The following is a 24,252-nucleotide window of genomic DNA, read 5'->3' on the forward strand; positions in this document are numbered from 1 at the left end:
GCGGACACCAGATCAACGCAGGCCGCTGTGCACAGTACTCCCATCATCAGACTATCCACCACACCCGCCTCCAGGTCGCTCGGTTAGAGGAGCACGCCACCACTCCCAGCCCGAACGGAACTCGATCCAGCGGCTTGAACGCTAATCACTTTTTTTTAAAAAAAAAAAACCTTTTGTTCTTTATTGTTCGTTGAATTTATTCATGGCGGACGTCCGATGATACCCCTTCAGTTTATACGATCATCCGTTCGCTCAGTTTTTATTATTATTATTATTATTATAAAGGGGAACTAGCATTCTGACAGAACACGATTTAAAAAAAAAAATCTCAAAAAAATGGTTCAAATGGCTCTGAGCACTATGGGACTCAACTGCTGTGGTCATCAGTCCCCTAGAACTTAGAACTACTGAAACCTAGCTGACCTAAGGACATCACACACATCCATGCCCGAGGCGGGATTCGAACCTGCGACAGAACCGCGAGATCACCGCGGCCGGACAAAAAAAAAATCAGTTTGTTCGCTTTTGTTCGATGCATCTGCTCGAGGCGGACGTCGTAAGACATCCGTTTTAAGTTCGGTGTTGATCGATTAACTCACCCTTTTTTTTAATTATTACAGAGGGCTGCTAACCCTCTGACCGAACACGCTGAGCTACCGTGCCGACTACTGAGCTACCGTGCCGGCACCACTCGGCTCCAGCCGCTTCGTGGTTAAAATCGCCATGCACACACACACACACACACACACACACACACACATATATATATATATATATATATATATATATATATATATATATATATATATATTCGACGACCGAAATTATCTTGCGATTTCGTACGGTAGCGTTCTTGCTTCCCACGCCCGGGTTCGATTCCCGGCGGGGTCAGGGATCTTGTCTGTCTCGTGATGGCTGGGTGTTGTGTGATGTCCTTAGGTTAGTTAGGTTTAAGTAGTTCTACGTTCTAGGGGACTGATGACCATAGATGTTAAGTGCCACAGTGCTCAGAGCCATTTGAACCATTTTTTTTATCTTGTGATTTTCTCAATAACGCTTGAGAAGTAGGCGCTACGGCTTACACATTTTGTTGTCCTCATGGAGTACTACGAGTGCACGAAGTTTGCAGTAAATTCGCGTTGCAAACGTCGTGGCCTCCCCTTGTGAGCCACGTACCCACACCGTACCAAATTTTAAAAGCGACAGGTTTCATATCATAATTTTCATACCTAGATAAACCGCCATTTTAAAGCACAGTTGCAGTTTCTCATCGATTATGGATGTAATAAATGACTCATATGAATCGGAACTGGTTAACTGTGAAATATCTGCTAAAAGCGATCGAGACATTTGTGAAGAAGAGAGTGTACCACCTGAAGTAGTCACGGCGCCTGCCGTGTTTCGAAAAGAGGCGAGCCGAGGCACGGGGAGTTGCGACAGGCGCGCCGGAAGCAGTAGTGGGTGTTGCAGAGAGCGCCGAGCACAGGCCGTCTCGGCCGCGCGACTCGCAGGGTAGCGACTGGCGGCTCGCGGTCGCCGGCGGCGGATCCCCGCGCCAGCGGTCTGCAAATCCGCCGCCCCCACCGCCGCCGAGGCGCAGATTCGGAAGCCTGCGTAAGAGCGAGCGTACGTGTGTGTGTGTGTCCAGGTGAGGGTGTGTTCACGGTAGGAAACTGGGCCGCGGCGTTGCCGTCTCCGGCAGGAAGAGCCGCCGGGCGGCGGTGGTGGGGCGGCCGGCCGGGCCGCGAAGGCTGCCGGCGCTGTATATAAGCGGCGCTGGCGCCGGCCGGCCGACACCGCAACCGCCTGGCCAGCCCAGCCGCACCGCACCGCCCGCTGCCGCCGCTTCTACGACCGCCAACTCGCCGCGGTAAGGCCAACCACCACACCTTCTGTGCTTCTCCTTGCTAGACCGCCCTGCCGTCTTCTCTTCGGGCCGCCAGACCGGATAACTTACTTACTTTCGCTGTCGTCTGCTCGTACTAGGACTTTGCTCTCTCGGGAGAGCGAAATGCAGCAGCTAAAGTGATGGTCAATCCCGATTGTGACTCGACAGAAAACTTGATGATAGGTATAAAGCAGCACGTCATTTTGCTGTCCATAGCTATAAAAGTAAATACGGGTGTCCCACAAGGAACTGTGCTAGGGCCACTACTGTTCACGACAACAGAGTGCGACAGCTAAGCTGAACTGCTGCAAGTGGCAGAGCTTTCGACAAGTAACAGTATAAGAACTGACCACATATTTGATGTAAGGCCAGCCGACAGTTGCTCCACAACCTTCTGTGCTTGCTTTGCTTAGCCGCGACGGTGTCTCTTGTGATTGCTAGACAGGAGAAGTCACTTTCTCTACTGTGTGCTCGGACTTGGGGGAGTGAAAAGTAGCTGCTAAAGTGACGGTTAGCCCCGTTTGTTACCCTGTAGGAAACTTGTGATAAGCGTAAGGGAGCAAAAATGTTCAAATGAGTGTGAAATCTTATGGGACTTAACTGCTAAGGTCATCAGTCCCCAAGCTTACACACTACTTAACCTAAATTATCCTAAGGACAAACACACACATCTATGCCCGAGGGAGGACTCGAACCTCCGCCGGGACCAGCCGCACAGTTCATGACTGCAGCGCCTGAGACCGCTCGGCTAAATCCTCGCGGCGTAAGGGAGCACCTTATTTTGGGTGCAGAATCGTCCATAGCCAATAAAGTAAATGCGGACATCACCCATTGAGCTATGCTAGGACCCCTGTTGTTCATTACATATAGAGTGCGATAGCCAAACTGAACCGCTGAAAATATCAAAACTAAAGTTTCGACAAATAATAGTATACGAACTGGTCTCTTATTTGACATAAGGCCACCTTCTGTGCTTGTCGTTGCGTAGCCACTAGGGCGACTAGACAGGACAACTTACTTTCATTGTCGTCTGCTCAGACTAAGACTTTCCCCTCTTGAGAGAGCAAAATACAGTAGCTAAAGTGATGGTCAGTCACGTTTATAGCTCGACAGACATTTCATGATAGTTATGAGGCAGAACATCATACTGGGAGAAGATTTCTCTGTACCTATGAGAGTAAATAAGAGGATCCCACAAGGAACTGTACTTTGCATGACGTACTCAGTGCAGCATCTAAGCTGAACTGCTGAAATTTTCAAAACTAAATTTTCGACAGGTAGTTCTTCAAGAACTGGTCACATATTTCATGTAAGGCTAGCCAACAGATGCTCTCATCACCTGTGCTTCTCGTTGTTTATCTACCAGTGTATCCTCTCTCCGGACCACGAGGCAGGAGAACTTACTGGCTTTACCTGTCGTCTGCTGGCATTATCACTTTCTCCTCACGGGGCAGTGAAATGCAGCAGCTAATGTGATAGTCAGCCACGTTTTTGAATCTATAGAACACTTGGTGGGAGGCGTAAGTCAGCATGTCATTTTTGATGGTGAGACGCTCGTAGCCTTGGAAGTAAATACAGGTGTCCACCAGGGTCAGATACGATCATACGGAGTACAAATCCAATTGCTTTGAGGAATATTTGACTAATAGATACCAGTCCGTTACACTGGACGGGGGGTTGTCTACAGAAGCGAAAGTAACCGTGGCTGCGCCATAAGGAAACGTAATAGGGCCTCCAATGTCATTTACATGCACAAACGATTTATAATATAGGACCAGCATCAATTTACAGTATCAATTTATAAAATTGTTCACTCACAGTGCCTTTATGTGCAGGGAAGTATCATCATTCGAAGATTCTAAGGATTTGCAGAAAGACTTCGACAAAATTTCCGCTTGATGTAACGAATAGCAGCTCTCACTGAATGTTGATAAATTCAAGATTATATCTATAAGAAAGAGAAATAAGCGGAAAGTATCTGATTGAAAGATTGGTGGTTAACATTTTGAGCATGTCATATCGTATAAGAACTTGGGGACAATAACAAAAAACGGTATAAAGTAAAACGATCGCGTGAAACCAGTATTAGGTAAGGCGAATGGAAGTGCAGTGCATCTGTAAATGAAATCGCACAGAGGTAGGTTGTTAGGATCGTAACAGATCGAAAGAGTAACAGAAATGTTATGAGAACTTGAAATGAGTATCCTAGGAAGAAAGACGACGTAGTTCTTGCCGACAATGTATATCTAGCCTAGGTATCATGAGAAAGATATAAGAGAGAGGTGCTTAATAGGAAAATAGACAGTCATTTATCTCCCAGTAAGCCAACGGAATTGAAGTGAAACTTGATAACTTCTCCAAGCACTCTACAGTGGCTCATGGAAGTATTTTAGAACCGCTACTGCACATGTTACACGGTGTGTGGAACCAATGCTGAATAGCTGAAATTACCTAAACAGAATATTCCGCAAGTAAAAGCTCGAGAATCGATCATAGTCTTGATGTTGATAATTTTTTTATCTGTCAATACAGTTAACAACCCATACAGTAAAATACTCACCTTTTGCCCGCTACCGATTGCCGAAATTCTTGAAGTATTTGTGAAATATTAAAGACATTCATGCCGCATGTTACAAGAGCTGATTCCAGCATGATTTAGCGGTTACTGGAACCTCCAGCATTTCATAGATGGCGCGGTTGTACATTATCTAGCATTATCCGATTAAACTTGTAGCAAGGTTGGCCCAGATCTTCAAAGATAGTTTGTGGTAAACACTGATAGGCAGCTCTTAATGTAGAAAACTATAGAAGTAAAAATCTACTAGCTTTAGGCTTCACGATTAATGACTCACAACTGGAATCTCCCATATAACACAAAACTGCTCACGGGGAAACTAAAAGAAATCTCCCATAGCTTCAGCGAGGTTCGATCATTAAAGAGGTTCCTTATAAAGACCTCTAATTTGTGAGGTCCATTTCGTACTGGATGAACGAGGGATGTCGAACAGATATATAGAGGACAGCCTACGTTTTGATTGGCAATAGATGGTAACGAGAATACTGATGCGAATTAACCAGCGGACACCTGAAGAAAGACGCCGAACATCTCTCGAAAATCTGCTTAGACGTTCCAAGAATGATTTTCGGAGCAGAAACTAAGAACATCTATGGTCCACATACATGTCGTTACCGCAGGAGCTGTGAAGAAGGAATTACACTATTAATATCAAGACAACAGAAAATAAATAATCATTCTTCGCACACTACATTCCCATGTAAAGCAGGAAGAAGCCTTAGTATATTGTACTTTGAAAACCGCTCCGTTCCACGTCTTCAGACTATAAATGCAAACGGACATTGATGATCAATTAAAGCTCTCTGCCTTAATCGTTAACTAGGGACGACTGTGCGCCCCCAATCCCACTCTATAGATGTAGATGTCTGAAAGTCGCTACCGCGAGACAAATTCTTCAGACTTGAGCGAATCAATAAGAGTGTTCAACTGGCTAACGGCCCACACATACGGAGGGTTATGTTGATTCTGAGGGTTGCATGAATAATTAATTCAGACCATAATGTTGTTACCGTTCCGAAATGCAATACAGCAGTGCAACTAACACGAACGCTTATAGACGATGCTTTTATGGCTACTGCCATAGGCTGTAAGTCCTTTCGTCCGTCTCTTTCTTAATTGGTAAGTGGGCTGGCTACAAAAAATGTCATTCACAACAGTCGCTTCATCGCTATATCATTAATCCCGAAATCTGTAGTTATCATGCCACAGACGGACGACGGAAACTAACTGCTTTCTTTACTTCAAACTTAATCTCTCGGAAAACACATTCCTCACAAATATAGAAAGTTGTAACGCCGCTGTCAAAAAGGAAAAACAAGCAAAAAAATATGTTATACATAAAGACTAGATACACTATGGACAATGGACTCCAAGTTATCATATGATAGGAAGCATTACGTTGTTGTTACTTTGGGAACGGAATAGAAACCGGAAGGCTCTTTTTTCTCACACAGTTGCACATTCGACGAAGTGCTACAGCATGAAGTAACACTATAAAGTTTATAATTTATGCTGAGACAAACGTGAAGTCCTTAAAGAGAATACGTTTCCTGGTGGCAAATACAGAAATAAATTTGATAACATTTCATCTTGGGTCAAAAACGCTAACTTCTATATAAAGCATTCATCGTTGATCCTATATTGCGAAATTATCTATGGAATGTAGGTTTGCAGTTTTTTTCTTATTAAACTGAAGTACTATTTTAGAAAGTTCTTATTCGTATTTGAATTGATTGTTTAAAATCTTAAAAGATATCCATCTTTAGTGACCACTTTTATAAGACAAACTAACGTTCTTCTAGATTGTTAAGGTTTTCTCGCAGTTTCTCTCTAACATTTAAACGTAAACTGCAAATTAAGTTGTACGTACATCAATAACAAAAAGCCGTTCGCCGAAGAAGTGCAACAATCTATCCTTTAGCAGGATGCTATTATATCTATTATAACTGTTGCATGCTATTATTAAGTTAAGACTGTAATCACGCTGTGCGGCAGAAATCATCTCGCGCGTGTCTAAGTGAGGTTGCTGTTCTGTACGTGCATTTAGGTCTCCAGTCTACGTTTTAGTCTCGTTTGAAAACGGCAGTTCAAGAGAAGTGCCACAAGCAGAGTAAACTCTAAATTTAAAGCGAACCTTAAGTAAAATCCGATGTTTTCCTCATCATTGCCAAGTAAACTATAAAATAAGAGCAGAGCCGTTTGCAAAGTACGCCATTCACCCGACGAACACCGTAAATTGGCATGCTCGGTAAAGCAATTAGTTCCGCTGATTCCAGCATTCACCACAACAGGAAACCGCGACTGCGCAATGCAGATGTTTGTTTCACCGCTATGATATACTACTGTTTTTTTTTTTTTTCTTTTTCTGCCCACCCCGCTCCCCCCATCATCTTCCTCACGAAGCACTCCTGGTTTTTCAGCATTACGACTGAATATCAGTAGAGTTGTTCATGAAAAATTATTATGGAAGCGGATATATACGTGGAATGGTGTTTTTCAGAGAACAGAAGATTTGTTCCGTCGTCATTATGCCTCAAAGATGACTTAGACAGGGTGGTTAACAGGAGGAATCATAAACAACTGTGCTAAACGTCTGTACTTTTTGTGCGCAGACAGTAAATGAACACTAAAGGAAAAGGAGAAGGAGACAGTTCTTCGCATCTCTTTTGTGTACTGTAACCTACGTTTCTGTTGCATGGAGTGTTCCTCGTATGCCTGTTCAGCGCCTTTCACCGGCGAGCTTAGTAGCAGGACCGGTCTTCAGAGGAGTTTCTGTCGGGACGTACAGTGACTTGTGCTTCTCCTTCAGATGCTTACGAAGAAAGTGGAACGGCACTAAAACTCTTGCCGACAAACATGTCAGCGCTTTGTCGTCCCTTATACCACCTCGTACCCTGAGCTCTTATTGTCCTCTCTTTTTAGTGGTTAGTGGAATTTATCTCTATATTCTCTTTATAGGATTCTTCTCAAACAGGGAAATATGAGTTTCATATGTAACTCCGCGTTACAACAGATTAACAGTTCTGTTAGTAATGCCGTAAAAATTAAAAATAATGCTCCATTTTGGCTGTAAGCGGCATTTTGGTTCTGTCAGAGGACATCTCAGCGTGAAACCGTTGGGGTTCTGTTTCTGCTAGTACTGCAAAATAGTTTTCCATGGTACCTTCGCAGTCTTCTCATGTTCTGCTTATTCTGCTTATACAGCTGAAACGGTATCTTTTTCTTTCAGTAATGACGTATAGTCTCACAGTCAACTATAAAAGTATTACATTACGCCTTGTTGGATGTCAAGTCATAATTTCCGCACCAAAAATCGAAGAGAAAAGTAAGTGAGATGGCGCAGTCGTCAAGGTATTGGACTCACACTCGGAAGGAGTGATGTTCAAATCCCTGTCAGATCATCGGGATTTAGGTTTCGCTTGGTTTCTGCAAACAGTTTAAAACGGATGCTCAGATGATTCCTTAAAACCGACGGTCATTTTTCTTCCCCATTCTTGCCTTGTTCGCCGGCCACTGTGACCGATAGGTTCTAGGCGCTTCAGTCCGGAACCACGCAGCTGCTACGATCGCAAGTTCGAATCCTGCTTCGGGCGTGAATGTGTGTGATGTCCTTATGTTAGTTAGGTTTAAGTAGTTCTAAGTCTAGGGTACTGATGACCTCAGATGTTAAGTCCCATAGTGCTTAGAGCCATTTGAACCATCTTGCCTTGTTCGAGGCTGTGCTCCATTCCTAATGAAATCGTTGTTGAAGAAGCTTTCACCCTTATGACCTGAAAAATGCTTGTAATATCCGTGAGATCCATTGTTTGAATTATCAACAACTTATTCAAACAAAATTACTTGGCTCAGTATTTACAGTTAAGTGAGATATTCATTTTCTCTGATACAGTGTAGTTCCAAAGGTAGTCAAACTATTTACAAACAGTCCTTGAAAAATAGCCTTTTGAAAATATTGAAATTAATATCAGTAGTAGAATCCGTTCACGGTGGTTGCATGACATTTAGCTGTCAAATAGTGGCAGTACCACACTGATTAGTTTTTACGTAATATTAGATAGCAAATTCAACAGTAAAAGAAACCTCCGGTCATTGGTCATCTGTATTTCTTTTCCTAATAGTTTCCTAAATCACTCCGCTCGTATGCAGGGATGATTATTTTAAAATGGACGCAGCCAGGAATTGATTCCTGATTGATTGTGAGGTCGCTGGCGTATTCAACATCCGAAGCCAAAATGTAGTATTATCCACACACACTGCATAAGCACGAATTTAAGGCGTTTCAAAGATATGTATGCCCTCGTCACTAGCAATGCCTACACACGAGAATCTTCACTGCGAGCGACAGATTTACGAACTTTAATCCACGCAATGTTCTCATAATAGTGTCATTATAAAAAAGTAATGATAATGCTGTGAGGACAGTTCGTGGATCAACGTTTCTAAATGCATTCCATGCAATGAATACTCTTGTGTGACGAGAATTCTGAATATGAAGGCTCGTATCGTCGAAAAGCGTTAAATTAGGGTGCCTACATATTAACTTCCAAATGGATGTAGTCTGTTTTCGCCCCCTTCCTTTTCCAAATGAGCTATGGTTCAGTCTCTAACGACTTTGATCTCGGCGGGATGGCAAACCTTAATCTTTCTTACCTGCTCCCCTGTTTGTGCAACAGAGCCAGTGCTCCGTCCCTAATGACTTACATGTTGACGCTACATTAAATGGTAACTTTCCTTCACTCCATATCAAGAACGGTGTTCTCGAAAAACAAGACATTAGTAAACTATCTGTAGTAGTAATGCTGTGTGTGTTAGTTGTTACTTCTACGATGAAAAACCGATGGAGTAATTCCCATCGGTACATAATTAGTGTTGTAAGAATTTCCATGCGACGGCACGAAATTTATCAGAATGTTTTGTTTCTTGTTGACAGACAATGAAGGTACTTTCCATCCTGGTGATCTGCCTTTCCGTGGCCGTGCTGGCGGCCGATGAGAAGAAGGAGGACGAGAGGCCCAAGATCTTCAAGAGGCTCATCCCCGCTGATGTCCTCAGAGGTGAGAAAGTGCCCGCGCTGCAGGAGGTATTGGAGAACACGCGCGCCTGCGCACAGCTGGCTGGCTCCGGGAGAAATCCACGCTAGAGAGCGCCTCGCATTGCAGTCTCACGAGGCGCCTTGTGCTGCTCTACGTGAGAGTACATCCTGCTGACACAGTCGAGTCCGCACACATATACAGGAAAGGAAAAGGGGGAACCGCCGAGAAACAACGTACCATTTACAGCGTGAAATCTCTCACTTTGCGTAGCTGAGTATTATCGAAAGGGCAGAACTGTGTCGGGCTGTATGCTGAGCTCTTCACAAGCAGCATTTTGCACAGGACCATGATAGTAAACAATGTGTCAGTCCACATCTTCGGCCTGGCAATATCGTCTTATATATTTCCAGATTCCACATTGCTCTAAATGATTAGCATGTTCGTGATATGTCGGTCAAGCAGTGACCTCTACTTGCTGAGTCCATAAAAGCAGGAGAGAGACAGGATGAAATTACGGCCTCACTATGAGGAACCATTGTTGTTCTTCATAATGGTCCGAAAGATTGTTACCTGTTGCAGAGGGTCACCGACGTAACGCGGTCATTTGTAAACTTCGCTAACAGTACCAGATACCGGAGAACGATTTTCGGCAAAGTGATAGTACGCAAAGGGTTATTTTTTGTTCTGTAGCCTAGGTCACGTACCAGTTTAGATTAATAAACGAGGTAGAGGAGATCCAACGAAGGGTGACGTGTTTCCTCACTGGTACGTTTAGTAAGCGCGAGAGCGGAAAGTTCATAAACAGTACCGGATATCGAAACACTATAAAAGACATAGTCCGCAAAGGGCTGTCTAATATTTTGTATTAATCTGGAACACCTACCAGGTTGACTAATAGGAGATATAGAGAGGAACTTCAGTATATTGCTAGGCAAGAAAATCCCAAGAGGAATGGTCTATATTTAGTGATGTGGCAGCATCATTTGGTCCATATGGCTTTGAGCACTATGGGACTTAACTTCTGAGGTCATCAGTCGCCTAGAACTTAGAACTAATTAAACCTAACTAACCTAAGGACATCACACACATCCATGCCCGAGGCAGGATTCGAAACTGCGACCGTAGCGGTCACGCGGTTCCAGACTGAAGCGTCTAGAACCGCTCGGCCACCCCGGCCGGCTCAGGAAGGATCATTCGAAGCAAAAAAGTCTAGTAAACATGGACCCTAAACTGCATACCTTAAGAGCAATGAGCACTTGTCCAGTAGAAGGGATGCTTCTCACATTAACATAGATGAGCAAGTGTTTATAGTTTTTAAGGTATGCATTTTAAAGCCCATGTTCGGTAAATTTGTTTGGTCCAAATTATCTTTCCAGTATATAATAATGGCGTGTGACTAGGGCCCCCCGTCGGGTAGACCGTTCGCCTGGTGGAAGTCGTTCGATTTGACGCCACTGCGGCGACTTGCGCGTCGAAGGGGATGATTAGGACAACACAACAGCCAGTCCCTGAGCGGAGAAAATCTCCGACCCAGCCGGGAATCGTACCTGGTCCCTTAGGATTGACATTCCATCGCGCTGACTACTCAGCTAGCGGGGGCGGACGTCTTTACAGTCATATCCCTCAATACTAATGATTTCTTCTTGGATAGCCTGTATGGCATAGTACTTCCCCATGAATTAACTATCATTTGCCTATAATGACGTTTCAAGTATTTTTTCTCCAACGATTTCCAACTGACAGCCGAGGCAACGGCCACTGGTGGGTAAAATCTTGAATCCAATGTACAGAGAACCCTAATTGATAGCAGTAATTAAAAATCGTTGATAATTTACTTTTCTATGATGCTGCTTTGGCACTTCTGTCACGATAGGCAGGAAAAAGAAAAGTATGCACCCTGCTCCTTTTTATGGAACATTTAAGGATGTAGTTGGGGTTGTTTGGGGGAGGAGACCAGACAGCGAGGTCATCGGTCTCGAGAAGGACGGGGAAGGAAGTCGTCCGTGCCCTTTCAAAGGACCCATCCTGGCATTTGCCTGGAGCGATTTAGAGAAATCACGGAAAACCTAAATCAGAATGGTCGGACGTGGGATTGAACCGTTGTCCTCCCGAATGCGAGTCCAGTGTGTTAGCCACTGCGCCCCCTCGCTCGGTGAAGGATGTAGTATCTTTCTAAGTAGTTCATATTGAGAATTATAGCCTCGAAACAGATATTATAACTAAAAGACCAAAAAAGTAGGAGTATCGTCGGAAAGACGTGGGCCTGCAACGTATTATTGTGGAATCAAACACATTTTGCGCCAGGGAAGCAATTTCTGGGCAAACTTACGTAACCAACGCAAGATGAAGCTGCCTAAAATCTCATTGATTAAATATGGCTCACCGAGTAGATGCATCAGTATTCTTTCGAAATGCGAAATACGTGCGATATCGAAATGCAAAAAGTACTCGCTCAGTTGATTTGTTGACCGAAATCATGCTGCCACAAGGACTCGGAATACTTTGAAGCATTGTTGAAACAGCCAAGAAGTGAGCAGCAGTCTTCTGAAACGCTACTTGTCGCCGAACCATCGCGTGAAAGTGTGCACGTAAGGATGCGGAACAGCAGGTACCGGTTACGAAAGCGGGAAGATATCGCGAACTCGTTGCCCGGAGGCGTATCGCGCAGTGGCTGCTGGCCATTATGTGGAGTCGGCGGCCGTACAGGAATGGGCACGGAGTTGCGAAAGCGAGACCTGCTGGGCCGGTCCGCGTACTTTCGCCAGGCCCAGCCACTGCTGCAGCTGACCCCGCTGTCGCCCTCTGCAGCTGCCAGTCTAGTCTCCGGCCGCCGCGTCATCGCGGCCGCAGAAACGCTACGCCTCTCCGCTGGACCGGGCGGGTTCCTTTCACTTGCACAGTTGCAGGTCTGAAAGACGCATTCAGGTCGTCCGCTCGCCACCAGACGAGCCGTCCGTACTCAGATGCTGCCTCGTAGCAGTCGGCTGCTTATTGTGTGAAAGGTTTGCCATTCATACAGATGTGGAGGGTATGCGTCCCAGGAAGTGTCAGCGCTGGCACACATTTCGCTGAATTGCCCCTACTGCACTGTTGGAGAAACTCGAGCTTATTCTGAATGTCTTGAAAGAATTATCGTTTCCACTGAAGTCAATACGTCTAGCACAGACATATTTGGAGGAAAATTATTGCAGAGTGGAGATGAGTTCAGGAATACCAGGGCATTTTCAAGTCTGATCTTAGACTAGCAGATGCATTATCTCCAGCACTACTTAATTTAATTTTAGAGAAAATAGACAGAGAACAACATTAAACCCAGCTGGAAGAAGACTGGGTAATAACACAAAAAAGTCGATTTGCATTCATGCGGAAGATGTTCTAATAGGTGGTAGCAGAGAGGACTTGCACAGGTCATGTCAAGTTCGTACAGAAATGTTGTAAGGAAGCACAGCTAGAAATTAATAAGGAGAAACCTGTGTGCACGGTCGTGAGCAATGCACCCAACGAAGGTACCCCACTGATAGCTGATAAAGTCACTTACAAAAGAGTGGACATACATAAATATTTTTTAGGAAGAAGCACTCCGTCTTCAGGCCACAAGTGGCCCATGGAGACCATCCGACCGCCGTGTCATCATCAGTTGAGGATGCGGATAGGAGGGATGTGTGGTCAGCACACCGCTCTCCCGGTCGTTATGATGGTTTTCTTTGACCGGAGCCGCTACTATTCGGTCGAGTAGCTCCTCAATTGACATCACGAGGCTGAGTGCAACCCTAAAAGTGACAACAGCGCAGGGCGGACCGTATGGTCACCCATCCAATTGCCGGCCACGCCTAACAGCGCTTAACTTCGGTAATCTGACGGGAACCGGTGTATCCACTGCGCCAAGGCCGTTGCCTTTTAGCAAGAAGAACAGAAGGAAATTGAGACTAAGGCAATTACTGCAGCGGCAAATAGAGCATATTTTGACTTACGGGACATGCTGTGCGGTACAGGAGTTCCGATAAGTTTTAAAATCAGACTGAACCAGAGCGTATTTCTCCCTGTAGCCTTATACTGGTCTGAATATTCACATTAATCAAAGCAGACGAAGAAAAGTTGCTTGTCTTCGAGAGTAAAAGAAGAAGGAAAATAATTGTCCCCAAGAGGGACATCCAGACAGAGAGATGGAAAATATTTAAAAACCAGAAACTGACAGACCTATACTAAGAAGCTGATATTGGCCGAAGGATGAAGAAAAAAAAAAGACTGATGTGAATGAACCCCTAATTAGAATGGAAAAGGCTACTGCGAGTCGCGTTCTCAGAGTCGGTGAAATGTAGAGGCGGCCGAGGAAGGCCACGGACGAAATGGATAATATCAACAGCGATACAGAGACGATGGCCCGAGAAAAGGAGAATGGACCACGAGAGCCAGGAACAGAAATGATGGGTGGAGCTATGTAAAGAACGCATACGATCTGCCAAGTCAAAGCGAGAATTAAGAAGATCGTCTTATTTCTATTTCAGTACAGAAACTTCCCTCATAGTGCGACTACTGGATCAGTATCGGTGGGATATTTCCGTTGACAATGCCAAAACTGATTTCCTTCTTCCCTGTCCCAATGACGTAGTGTCCTGTGAGCAGACTCTTAATTGTCTGTTGCTCACAGAGCAGTAAAGAGCAGTCTTTATTCCATGCGTGTTCACAGATCTTGTGTTTCAATCGTAATCAGTTATCAAGCTGGACAATCAGCTCTGAGTTTAAACTAATCAGTAGAACTGTCTCTTGGTCTCACGAATGCGACACCGAGGTAGTAGCGTGGTCTGCTCTAACCTATGGAGAACAGCTCTACCTAGGGACTACAGCTCCACTGGTTAATTAATTGGAAATAAAAACAGGTGCTGCTGAAGATATAGCCTGGTGACAAGTACCTTTTCTGACAATTTTGAGAAGGAAAGTACTGTCTAGCTTTAATTTTTATACTTTTCTGTGCACCCTGCTATGCCTTATCTTAATGTTCAAAGATTCACTAGCAGAACAGGTTTAAGGCTGCAGAGTCTGGGAAGGGTCTACTATTTTGTGGTGCAACCAGCGGAACACACAGTTTACTTCGCTTCTTAGCTGTGAAAGATAAGCTGTCGTGACCGCCGCTGTTACGGGAGAACCCCACAGGTAATGACGTAGTTAAGTCTGTCGAGCGCACGGTAACCTTCCAGTGTATGAAAAACACCGGGATTTTCCCTGCAGCAATTCTACGTGGGGAGGCGTGGTAACTCATGCGACGAGTTCTTGTAGCAGATGTTTTCGAAGGCACCTACATTAATTTAGCCATTAACCTTTTCAACCATTCATCGTTATTACACACTAATTCACTTACGTCACTGAAACGGCTGGTTTTTCTTGGTTTACGACAGTATGGTTCGTTCACAAAGAGAGCTACGTCAACCGGATAGGGCTGAAGCGCAGAGAGAAAATGGTATTTGTGCCCTGAAGGATCCCGTTCGAAATCGAGAGTGGTCATTCCGTTTTACGTTTTTCCTGTTCGAACTGAACAATAACATACCAGCACTGGAAAAATTTAGCGCGGAAGTCCATGGTAAATTCTTTTCTTAGCTCATGATAGAACGAAGTAATGCTTACTTCTCTGTTAAATGTACTCTCCACGGGAAGTTAAAAACGAACGCTGCCCCCATCTATGCTTTTGCAGGAAATCTATGTCATTGCTCAGGAGCCATCTATAGTTAACGACGAAATAGAATGATATATCAGGAGGCATATCGCGGCAGGTTTGAAAATTAAAGCCACAAACATTTCATCCTTTTCCTTGAGCACTAAATGCACTTGCCTAAATCCGATGACACAAACCATTAGTCTGTTTGCTAAAATTGAAGAAACCGGGTACTTACAGCACAAAGTAGCTCTTCATACTTTACTTCGCGCATAAAGACATTGGTCGCTAATTTTTGTTAATTTCTAATACACACACGAAAACAACAGCTGTTATCTCAGAATAATGACGTTCTTGGTTGACTTCGGAGTGGAGGGGTAATACCTTACACATGGAATCTGATCGTGCATGTATTGCACACCGTTCCTTGTGATGGAAGAACCCTATGACATTCCTGAAGTGCCTAATATGAATGACAAAAAAGCGGTTCTTTCCTTATTTGTAAGCAGTTTGTGCAAATCTGTAACGACTTCGCTGTCGACAACAAATTTTAATGAGATGAGAGTGGTTACTTCGAAGAGGTAATGGCAATTTTCTATCCCTTGCTGAAAGTGAATCTATAACTACATTACTATCGAACCACAATCGCAAGTATTTTTTTAAAAAATCGTGCTGTGGACAAACTATGACTGAGCCACTTTTGCCTATAATGTACATCTGGTGTGTTGGTGAGTCACCTCTTTTGATTTTTAACACGGTGAAGGGTTTCATGGGAGTGCGAATGTTGGTTAACAGGCGGAAACTGAGAACGACAATAGAGCCATTCTCTGTTGTCCGCGCAGCACGAGAGGAACATAAAAATAATGGGCAAAAAAAAGAGGAATGTGGAGCGGAGCGCGTTAGAACAGGCGGCGGTTCTGTCAATAATGTCACCTTGTGGAGAAGGCCACGCCACGGTGGGCACCGGAACCTTGCTCCGCAAAACACGCTGTCGCTGTGAACCACATGTTTCTTCTTGACGTCCATGCAGGTTCGTTTTTGTACTTCCGAGTACCATTTCATGACTCTTCTGGACAACACTGAGGGAGTGGGCTTATAAATGTTACATTATAAAAAAACCATTGGCCGAGCAAGGCATCTCATAATAAAGAACAAAGTAACCGACTTATTACTGATTCCATTTTCCCTTTACTTCCTTAGTTGTTTCGTATAGAATTAATAAAACGAGTTAACTATGTACCAATGATGTTCTTTTTTCCTATTGTTACGTATAGGTACAAGTGAGCCATGCCCACATTCTTTTACTTAATAATTATCCGTTCTTGCACTTTGCTTGTATTTCGGAAGAATATTTTGTGAAAGATAACTCTAACACCGTCGCGGCCATGTACTAGGAAATAATACCAACTGCTCCATGAAGTGTTCTCGTTCTCATATTCCTGCAGTCATTGTCAGGAGCCATTGAAATAGGTTGATGTCAGCGTGCACACTTTCTCATGCAATGTAATGCTTTAGGAGGTGGAAACTTCGTTGTATTTCTTTAACCCTCTTCCGCTACTATTTGATCATCATATGATACCTTATGAAAAGGGTCCTTAACATTTAAATTTATATACGCGATGTAAACAAATTTCTCTTTTTCAAAAACGCTTTTCTTTCTACAGCTAATCTGCATTTAATGTCCTCTCCACGTCGGCCGTCATCTCATTTTGCTGCCCAAATAGCAAAACTCTTTTACTACTTTTAGTGCCTCATTTCCTAATCTAATTCCCTCAGCATCACCGGACTTAATTCGACTACATTCCATTAGCCTTGTTTATTTTCCTTGTAACTTATTTTCAAGACACTATCCACACCGTTCAACTGATGGCAAATCCATTGCCCTCTCTGACAAAATAACAATGTCATCGGCAAACAGCAAACTTCTTACTTCTTCTCCCTGAACTTTAATTCCCTTTCAAGATTTCTCCTTGGTTTCCTTTGTAGGTTGTTTATAGTTCAGAGCGAATAACATCGGGGAGTTGCTAAAAACGTGCGACACTCCCCTCTCAGATACCGCTTCCTTTCAATATCCGTCGTGTGTTACAAATGCTGTTTTGTTTGTGCCCTGGTTGTGAATAAGCTTTTGTCCCTGACATCTTCCAAATTTCCAACAGTGCAGACCAGTCAATATGCCCAAAGCTTTCTCTAAATCTATAAATGGTGCAAATTTGGGTTTGCCTTTCTTTAACCTATCTTCTAAGATAAGTCAGTATTGCTTCAGGTGTTCCTAAATTTCCCCGCAACCCAAATTGATGTTCCCCAAGGTAGACCTCTACATTTTTTTTTCCATTTCCTCCAAATAATTCGTGTGTTCGCTGTTATTAAGACACAGTACTGAAATAGAATGGGATTTCCAATTGCAGTACGGCCATTTTCCTCGATCACGTCTTGCGAATACTGGGATAGTAACTTTGAGTAGGCCGCAGCAGATTTCCTTCCCACCCCGCCGGCAATTTTCCTATTTCTCCGTCTCTAACGCCTCGACATCGAAAGAATGTTTCGAAATCGCTTTGACACCACTTGTATATAAAATCACTTGTTATTTACACTGTCTGTGAATGGTCCTCGTTTCTGGACTTCTTCGCTGAGGAAAACGGCAAGTGGTCACACAAATCGAACCTATCAGCAACCAGCAACGGAAACAACTACGCCTCGGAGGCAGACGCATCGAGGGTCATTGTACGTTGAATTTCAACCGTGCTCGTTAACTCTTGCTGTTGCTGCACATCTGTAGAGACTTTCGGGTTGCCTCGCTGCCCAGTGCTGCCCCAGCAGAAGATGTGGCGCTCGTGAGTCGCTCGCTTCCCGCACCGGCCTGGCTCGATGCCACCCACGCAGTGCTCGTCTTCCGCTTGGCCGGTCGCCCCCGCTTCCGGCAGCTTTCTTCCACGCAGGCCGCCAGTGCCGTGCTCTGCGTCAACTGCCTCTCCTTCAGAGACTCCTCGATTTCTTTTCTTTAACATACATGCAATAGTAGTAACATTACGCTACATACCCATATCCACACTCAACGCCCCTACAAGTTAAAATTTAAATTTGACAACTAGATCGCAGCACTAGGCGCCTCATCTATATGACAGCTCTGTAGTTCACACTTAAGTGTTTGGCAGAATCTTCATACAACTGCATTCAGCCTACTTATTGATCGTTCCGCTCGCAAATAGTACGTAGGAAAAATGAGCACCTAAATATTTACCTGACACATCTGATTTCTCTTGTTTATTACGATGCTCGTTCTCCCTATGTTGATGGGAGGTTTTTTTTTTTTGCATTTGATTTACTGTATATTTCAAAAGCTGCTGCCTATTTTAAAAATCAAATCGTACATTTAACAATTCTGTACCATCAAATGTTGTGGAAGAACCCCCATTCGGAGGAGAAAGTCGGTGACTAAAATGTCGTGAAAAGATCTCCTTGCAACGAAAACCGCCTTTGTTTTAATGATTGACACCCTGTTCGCGTATCATATCCATGACAGCCCCTCCCCTATTTCGCGGTAATACCACACGAGCTGAACTTTTTTTCGATTCCCTTCGTGAATCCTATCCGATAACGATCCTATACCGTGAGTATGCCTGCAGAATAATACCGACAAGCGTAATGTAGGCAATTTCTTCAATGATCTGTAGCATCTTCTAAGCGTTCAGGCAATAAAACACTGTCTTTGGTTCACATTCCTCTCAACGTCCCCATTTTCTATTTGATAGTTCCAATTTAAATTGTTCTTAATTGAAAGCCCTTGGGGTTTAGTCGAAACGCCAACCTTTAAATTTTCGTAATTTATCGTGTAACCGAAATTTAACGGCTTCCTTTTAAACTCATGTAGAGGACGTCATTTTTTAAATTTTTTTTATGTCGACTGCCACTTTTACACCGTCTAAATCACTTAGCAATTCGTTTTGATCTTCTAATGGCTTTACTAGACGAAAAACGACAGCATCATCTGCAAACAATCTAAGAGGACTGCTCAGATTGTCTCCTTAATCGTTTATGCAGATTAAGAACAACAGTGTAACACTTCCATGGGGAACGGCAGATATTCCTCCTGTTTTACTTGATGACGTTCCTTTAAAAAACTGGAGTGGGCAGTTCTGCACAATATCTCTTATTGTCTGTTCCCTCACAGCACATTCACATGAGCCACTTCTTCAAGATGTGGTCACGTCTCTCTTGTCCAGTCTAGATGTGTCTCGACCACGTGCTTTGGGGGGAGTTGAAATCCTGTAACCTTTGGGATTCAGTTTTCAGTTAGGAAAGCGTTCTGTGATGAATGTCCATTTGCAGTGCTCTTTTCATTTCTCGGTGACATCGGTCTGTGTTTTTGTTAATCGTCCCAAGGTAGGTTGCATGTCTTCAAGCATGTAACTCATGGGTTCTGTTAAGCACTAACTGGAACCCTATTGTAGTCGGTCGGTCTTCTTCAGCTTTTCTTCTGCGATTCAAAGGAGCAATATAGGATAGAAGAGGCAGTCATAGAATGGGAATCGATATGACAGTGTAGGTAATAGTCCTCATTCTGGCGTACATCTTAACATTACGTAGCTATCAGCATTTGCTCCACAGTTGATTCCGGCAATTTTGTTAAGTAGATTTACTCTTGAGTCAAGCTTCTTTGACAGGTTAAGGCAATGCTGCTTAAATGACAGTCTGATATTTAGAGAAGTTACCGAATACTTCGAATCCATCAAATAGCATATGTAACTTCCTACGTGCCTGTTATGGCTATGGAACGTTGTGAGCTTTGTTATACTGTGTCATGTCTGAAGCCACCATTTACAAAAATATTCTTTAGTATGGTGAGGCTATAAGAGAGTATAGTCTCACAATTCTTTACAGCTCTGTTCAAAATGTTCAAATGTGTGTGAAATCTTATGGGACTTAACTGCTAAGGTTATCAGTCCCTAAGCTTACACACTACTTAACCTAAATTATCCTAAGGACAAATACACACACCTATGCCCGAGGGAGGACTCGAACCTCCGCCGGGTCCAGCCGACAGCTTTGTTCTGACGTATTAATGACAGATCATTTGCATACTGGATTTTCTTCTAGTTAGTAGCTAGCATGTATGAGACATCCAAATTAAGCAGAACTGGAGCCAGGGCTGGTCCGTCAGGGCCGGATATAGCTCAGGGGTTCCTGTCCTAGCATATACACAGCAACAGTAATGTGACACGCACCGACGTCACAGGTCACAACGATCTGAAAAATAAAAGAGCCAAGTTTATGGAGTTAAAATCTTATGGGTTATTAGGCCGCGTCATGTTTCTTCTAAAATGATCGACGTTTCGACCCCTCTACTGGGATCTTCCTCAGGATCTTCTGGTGTCCACTACTGCTAGATCCTGAGGAAGATCCCAGCAGAGGGGTCGAAACGTCGATCTTTTTAAAAGAAACATGACACGGCCTAATTACCCAGAAGATTTTAACTTCAGTGACAACGGCCACGAAAGCCTGCAGACTTACAGCCAAGTTTATGTTTATGGGCTACGAATGACACTCTCTGAAGCACAGATGATCACTCCAGGAGCACTCTGTGCGTGCTTCTACGGCCGGACGTGAAAGTGCAGGTGGAGGCGACATTTGTAGAGCCTGCGGGTTTCAGCGGCCTACGCTGCAGGAGAGAGAGGCTGTTGCAAGCGGCAGTTTCCCTTTACGACCGGCCGGGCTGGCGGGCTCGTGCCGCGATACGAACCGCGGACTGCGAAAGCGGCGGCACAGTTTCCACACGCGCCGTGCAGCACAGCACCCGGCCGGTTCTGCGCCCGCCCTCCTCTCAGACCCATCATCAAAAAAACGTTATGATGCAGTTGCGTCTTAGCTCTGCTAATCTGTAAAATGTGTGACGTAACACACGTTTCTGTCTAACCCGCTCATCGGACAAGGGCGGAAAGAGTTTCTGCTTTCACGTCTCTCCCTATGATTCCTATAAACGCAGTGTTCATGGACCGGAATAAACTCCTACGTTCGTCATTGACAGTCCGCCTCCAAAGGCGAATGCTCAGTGCGGCTGACTGACATGCCGAGGGCACGGGTTCGATTCCCAGTACCGCCAGGATGACACGGCGGTCAGTCGCTACCGCTGGATCTGCCGTTCCTCACTGACAAAACAACTCGTAAGATAGTAGGTATATTTCGGCAGTATCCCTCCAACGCCCCCCAATGAGCTAAAGAAACTGCGGAACACAGTCCTACGAAAATATTTATCTCACTGAAACCGCCCTTCGACTCTGAAAACAATCGACACTCGTACTGGATATTTATCACCACCACCTGTTTCTTATAGTTAGTGAACATTCTTTTAATAGCAGCCGCCTCCGTGTCGTCGGCGCGTGTCACTGCTATCCGGTACCAGGGATTATTTTCTTGGTGAGAGGACTGGTACGGGGTGCATTCAGACTCTTGAGGTAACTGAGGAGCTACACAACTGATTAGTAGTGGCTCCAAAGTCAAGAAACCCTACAACGACGGGGTAGAACGGAGTCTACCACATGCCCATCCATACCACATCCCATGACGCCATTGGGAGAGGATAACATGGCAGTCAGCCTTACTTTTCAACAGCCGCTACCAGCCGCAATTTATTGGCTGGTTACTTAAATTTTATTTAAAGTCTCTTCATCACAATAAACACACCTTCGCTACTTCCTGTTTCAGAGCGTAGTTATCGATCACATTTCAGAGCCCAATATCGTCCTCCCGCGCGCTGATCCTGCACACATCGATCCAGTGATCCATCAGGCCGTCTTGTGCGCTCACCCCGTCCATCACCTTTTCCTACTTGAGGTAACTGAGGAAACCGACATGCATGGACTTGCCAGGAGCAGCAGCTACATTTGCACCCTAGCCAACAACCACACTATTTCTTTACCTGTTTTTCATAAAAAATAATACCAAAAAATCATTTTCTACTGTATTTTCCGACCAGTATTTTAAACCGTGTGCCAACGGCTTTGCCGCAGTAGAAACACCTGTTTCCGTCGGATCACTGGAGTTATACAGTTGGTTGATTTGGGGGAAGGGACCAAACAGCGAGGTCATCCGTCCCATTGGATTAGGGAAGGATGGGAAAGGAAGTCGGCCGTGCATTTTGAAAGGAACCATCCCGGCAGTTGCCCGAAGCGATTTAGCAAAAATCACGAAATACCTAAATCGGGATTGCCAGATGTGGGTTTGAGCCGTAGTCCTGCCGAATGCGCGTCCAATGTGCTAACCACTGCGCCACTTTGCTCGGTGGAGTTAAGCGCTGTCGGGCTGGGCTAGTGATGGGATGGGTGACGCTCTGGGTCTGCGGACCGCTGTTGGCAATGTGAGGCCAATTGAGGTGCATCTTGGCAGAGAAATAGCGGTTCCAGTCACGGAAACTGACAACAGTCCGAACAGCGGTGTTCAAGACCTGTTCTGACGAGGAATCTTTTAATACAGGAGCTATGTGTTTTTTTAGCATAATTCGGTTGAATACTAGCAATATGGTTGCTGACAGCATATTGATTCTCCCTCCCTCCCGCGACACTAGATGATAAAATGACCAATCAAGAAACAAAACCCCATGACACTAGAGCATAAAATGACCAATGAAGAAACGAAACAAACGGGCAAAAGAACGGTGACGTTTTCGGAAAGGGTGCATTCCCGAACGCAGCGTTCGGCTTTAGCCTGTTGGGAACGGTAGATCGAAGTCAGGCAAAGCCGCCAGTCCCTGCTAAACAAAGCAGAGAACTGATCATCAGCGGGTACCGGAATGGCAGCCGTGGTGGGCCGTTACCTCGGTCTCCACGTCGCATTGTGTCGAGACTCAGCGATGCGCAGACGCAATATCGCTCAGGTGCACAGGTGACTAACCCTCCGCCCTGTTGTTTGTAAGCACGCGGCGTGCCCGCCATGTGTCAGCGCCCCCGAGGTCGCGGTTCGGCTTACACGCTACTCTTCCGCACACTGCGTCACTAGCAACAACGCCGCCGAAGCTGGCGGCGGCCTCTGTTGTAGTTGGTACAGCGGGGAAGCCCCGCGAAGCATTTCTGCAGCCACTTACTGCAAGTCTCAGGGCATTCCGTCCAAAATTAATTCAAATGCTACGATCGCTCAAATTGTAACAAGGAAATGCTTTCCGTTTTTTTTTTTTTCATTTTTCCTGTCACCGTTGGACAATGGAGCAATTTGGATCAGTAAATGACTGAAAGTGTGTTCAACAGTGAAATGATGGTCAACATACCTTCAGTTTTCTACACTCCTGGAAATTGAAATAAGAACACCGTGAATTCATTGTCCCAGGAAGGGGAAACTTTATTGACACATTCCTGGGGTCAGATACATCACATGATCACACTGACAGAACCACAGGCACATGGACACAGGCAACAGAGCATGCACAATGTCGGCACTAGTACAGTGTATATCCACCTTTCGCAGCAATGCAGGCTGCTATTCTCCCATGGAGACGATCGTAGAGGTGCTGGATGTAATCCTGTGGAACGGCTTGCCATGCCATTTCCATCTGGCGCCGCAGTTGGACCAGCGTTCGTGCTGGACGTGCAGACCGCGTGAGACGACGCTTCATCCAGTCCCAAACATGCTCAATGGGGGACAGATCCGGAGATCTTGCTGGCCAGGGTAGTTGACTTACACCTTCTAGAGCACGTTGGGTGGCACGGTATACATGCGGACGTGCATTGTCCTGTTGGAACAGCAAGTTCCCTTTCCGGTCTAGGAATGGTAGAAGGATGGGTTCGATGACGGTTTGGATGTACCGTGAACTATTCAGTGTCCCCTCGACGATCACCAGAGGTGTACGGCCAGTGTAGGAGATCGCTCCCCACACCATGATGCCGGGTGTTGGCCCTGTGTGCCTCAGTCGTATGCAGTCCTGATTGTGGCGCTCACCTGCACGGCGCCAAACACGCATACGACCATCATTGGCACCAAGGCAGAAGCGACTCTCATCGCTGAAGACGACACGTCTCCATTCGTCCCTCCATTCACGCCTGTCGCGACACCACTGGAGGCGAGCTGCACGATGTTGGGGCGTGAGCGGAAGACGGCCTAACGGTGTGCGGGACCGTAGCCCAGC

The 24,252-nt window shown here is 45.0% G+C and overlaps 1 protein-coding gene across 1 annotated transcript in view; it reads left to right on the forward strand.

Annotated features, from left to right (window-relative positions):
- The first annotated feature begins 1,461 nt into the window (after nucleotides 1–1,461).
- Nucleotides 1,462–24,252, forward strand: part of LOC126284629 (uncharacterized) — a 38,887-nt gene continuing 16,096 nt past the window's right edge. Inside the window, exons 1-2 of the mRNA XM_049983699.1 lie at nucleotides 1,462–1,870; nucleotides 9,394–9,517. Coding sequence (XP_049839656.1) covers nucleotides 9,397–9,517 — 121 coding nt within the window. The 5' untranslated portion in view covers nucleotides 1,462–1,870; nucleotides 9,394–9,396. The remainder of the gene's footprint in view (nucleotides 1,871–9,393; nucleotides 9,518–24,252) is intronic.

This window comes from Schistocerca gregaria, chromosome 8 (genome assembly GCF_023897955.1).
Source record: "Schistocerca gregaria isolate iqSchGreg1 chromosome 8, iqSchGreg1.2, whole genome shotgun sequence".
In the NCBI taxonomy this organism is placed as follows: domain Eukaryota; kingdom Metazoa; phylum Arthropoda; class Insecta; order Orthoptera; family Acrididae; genus Schistocerca; species Schistocerca gregaria.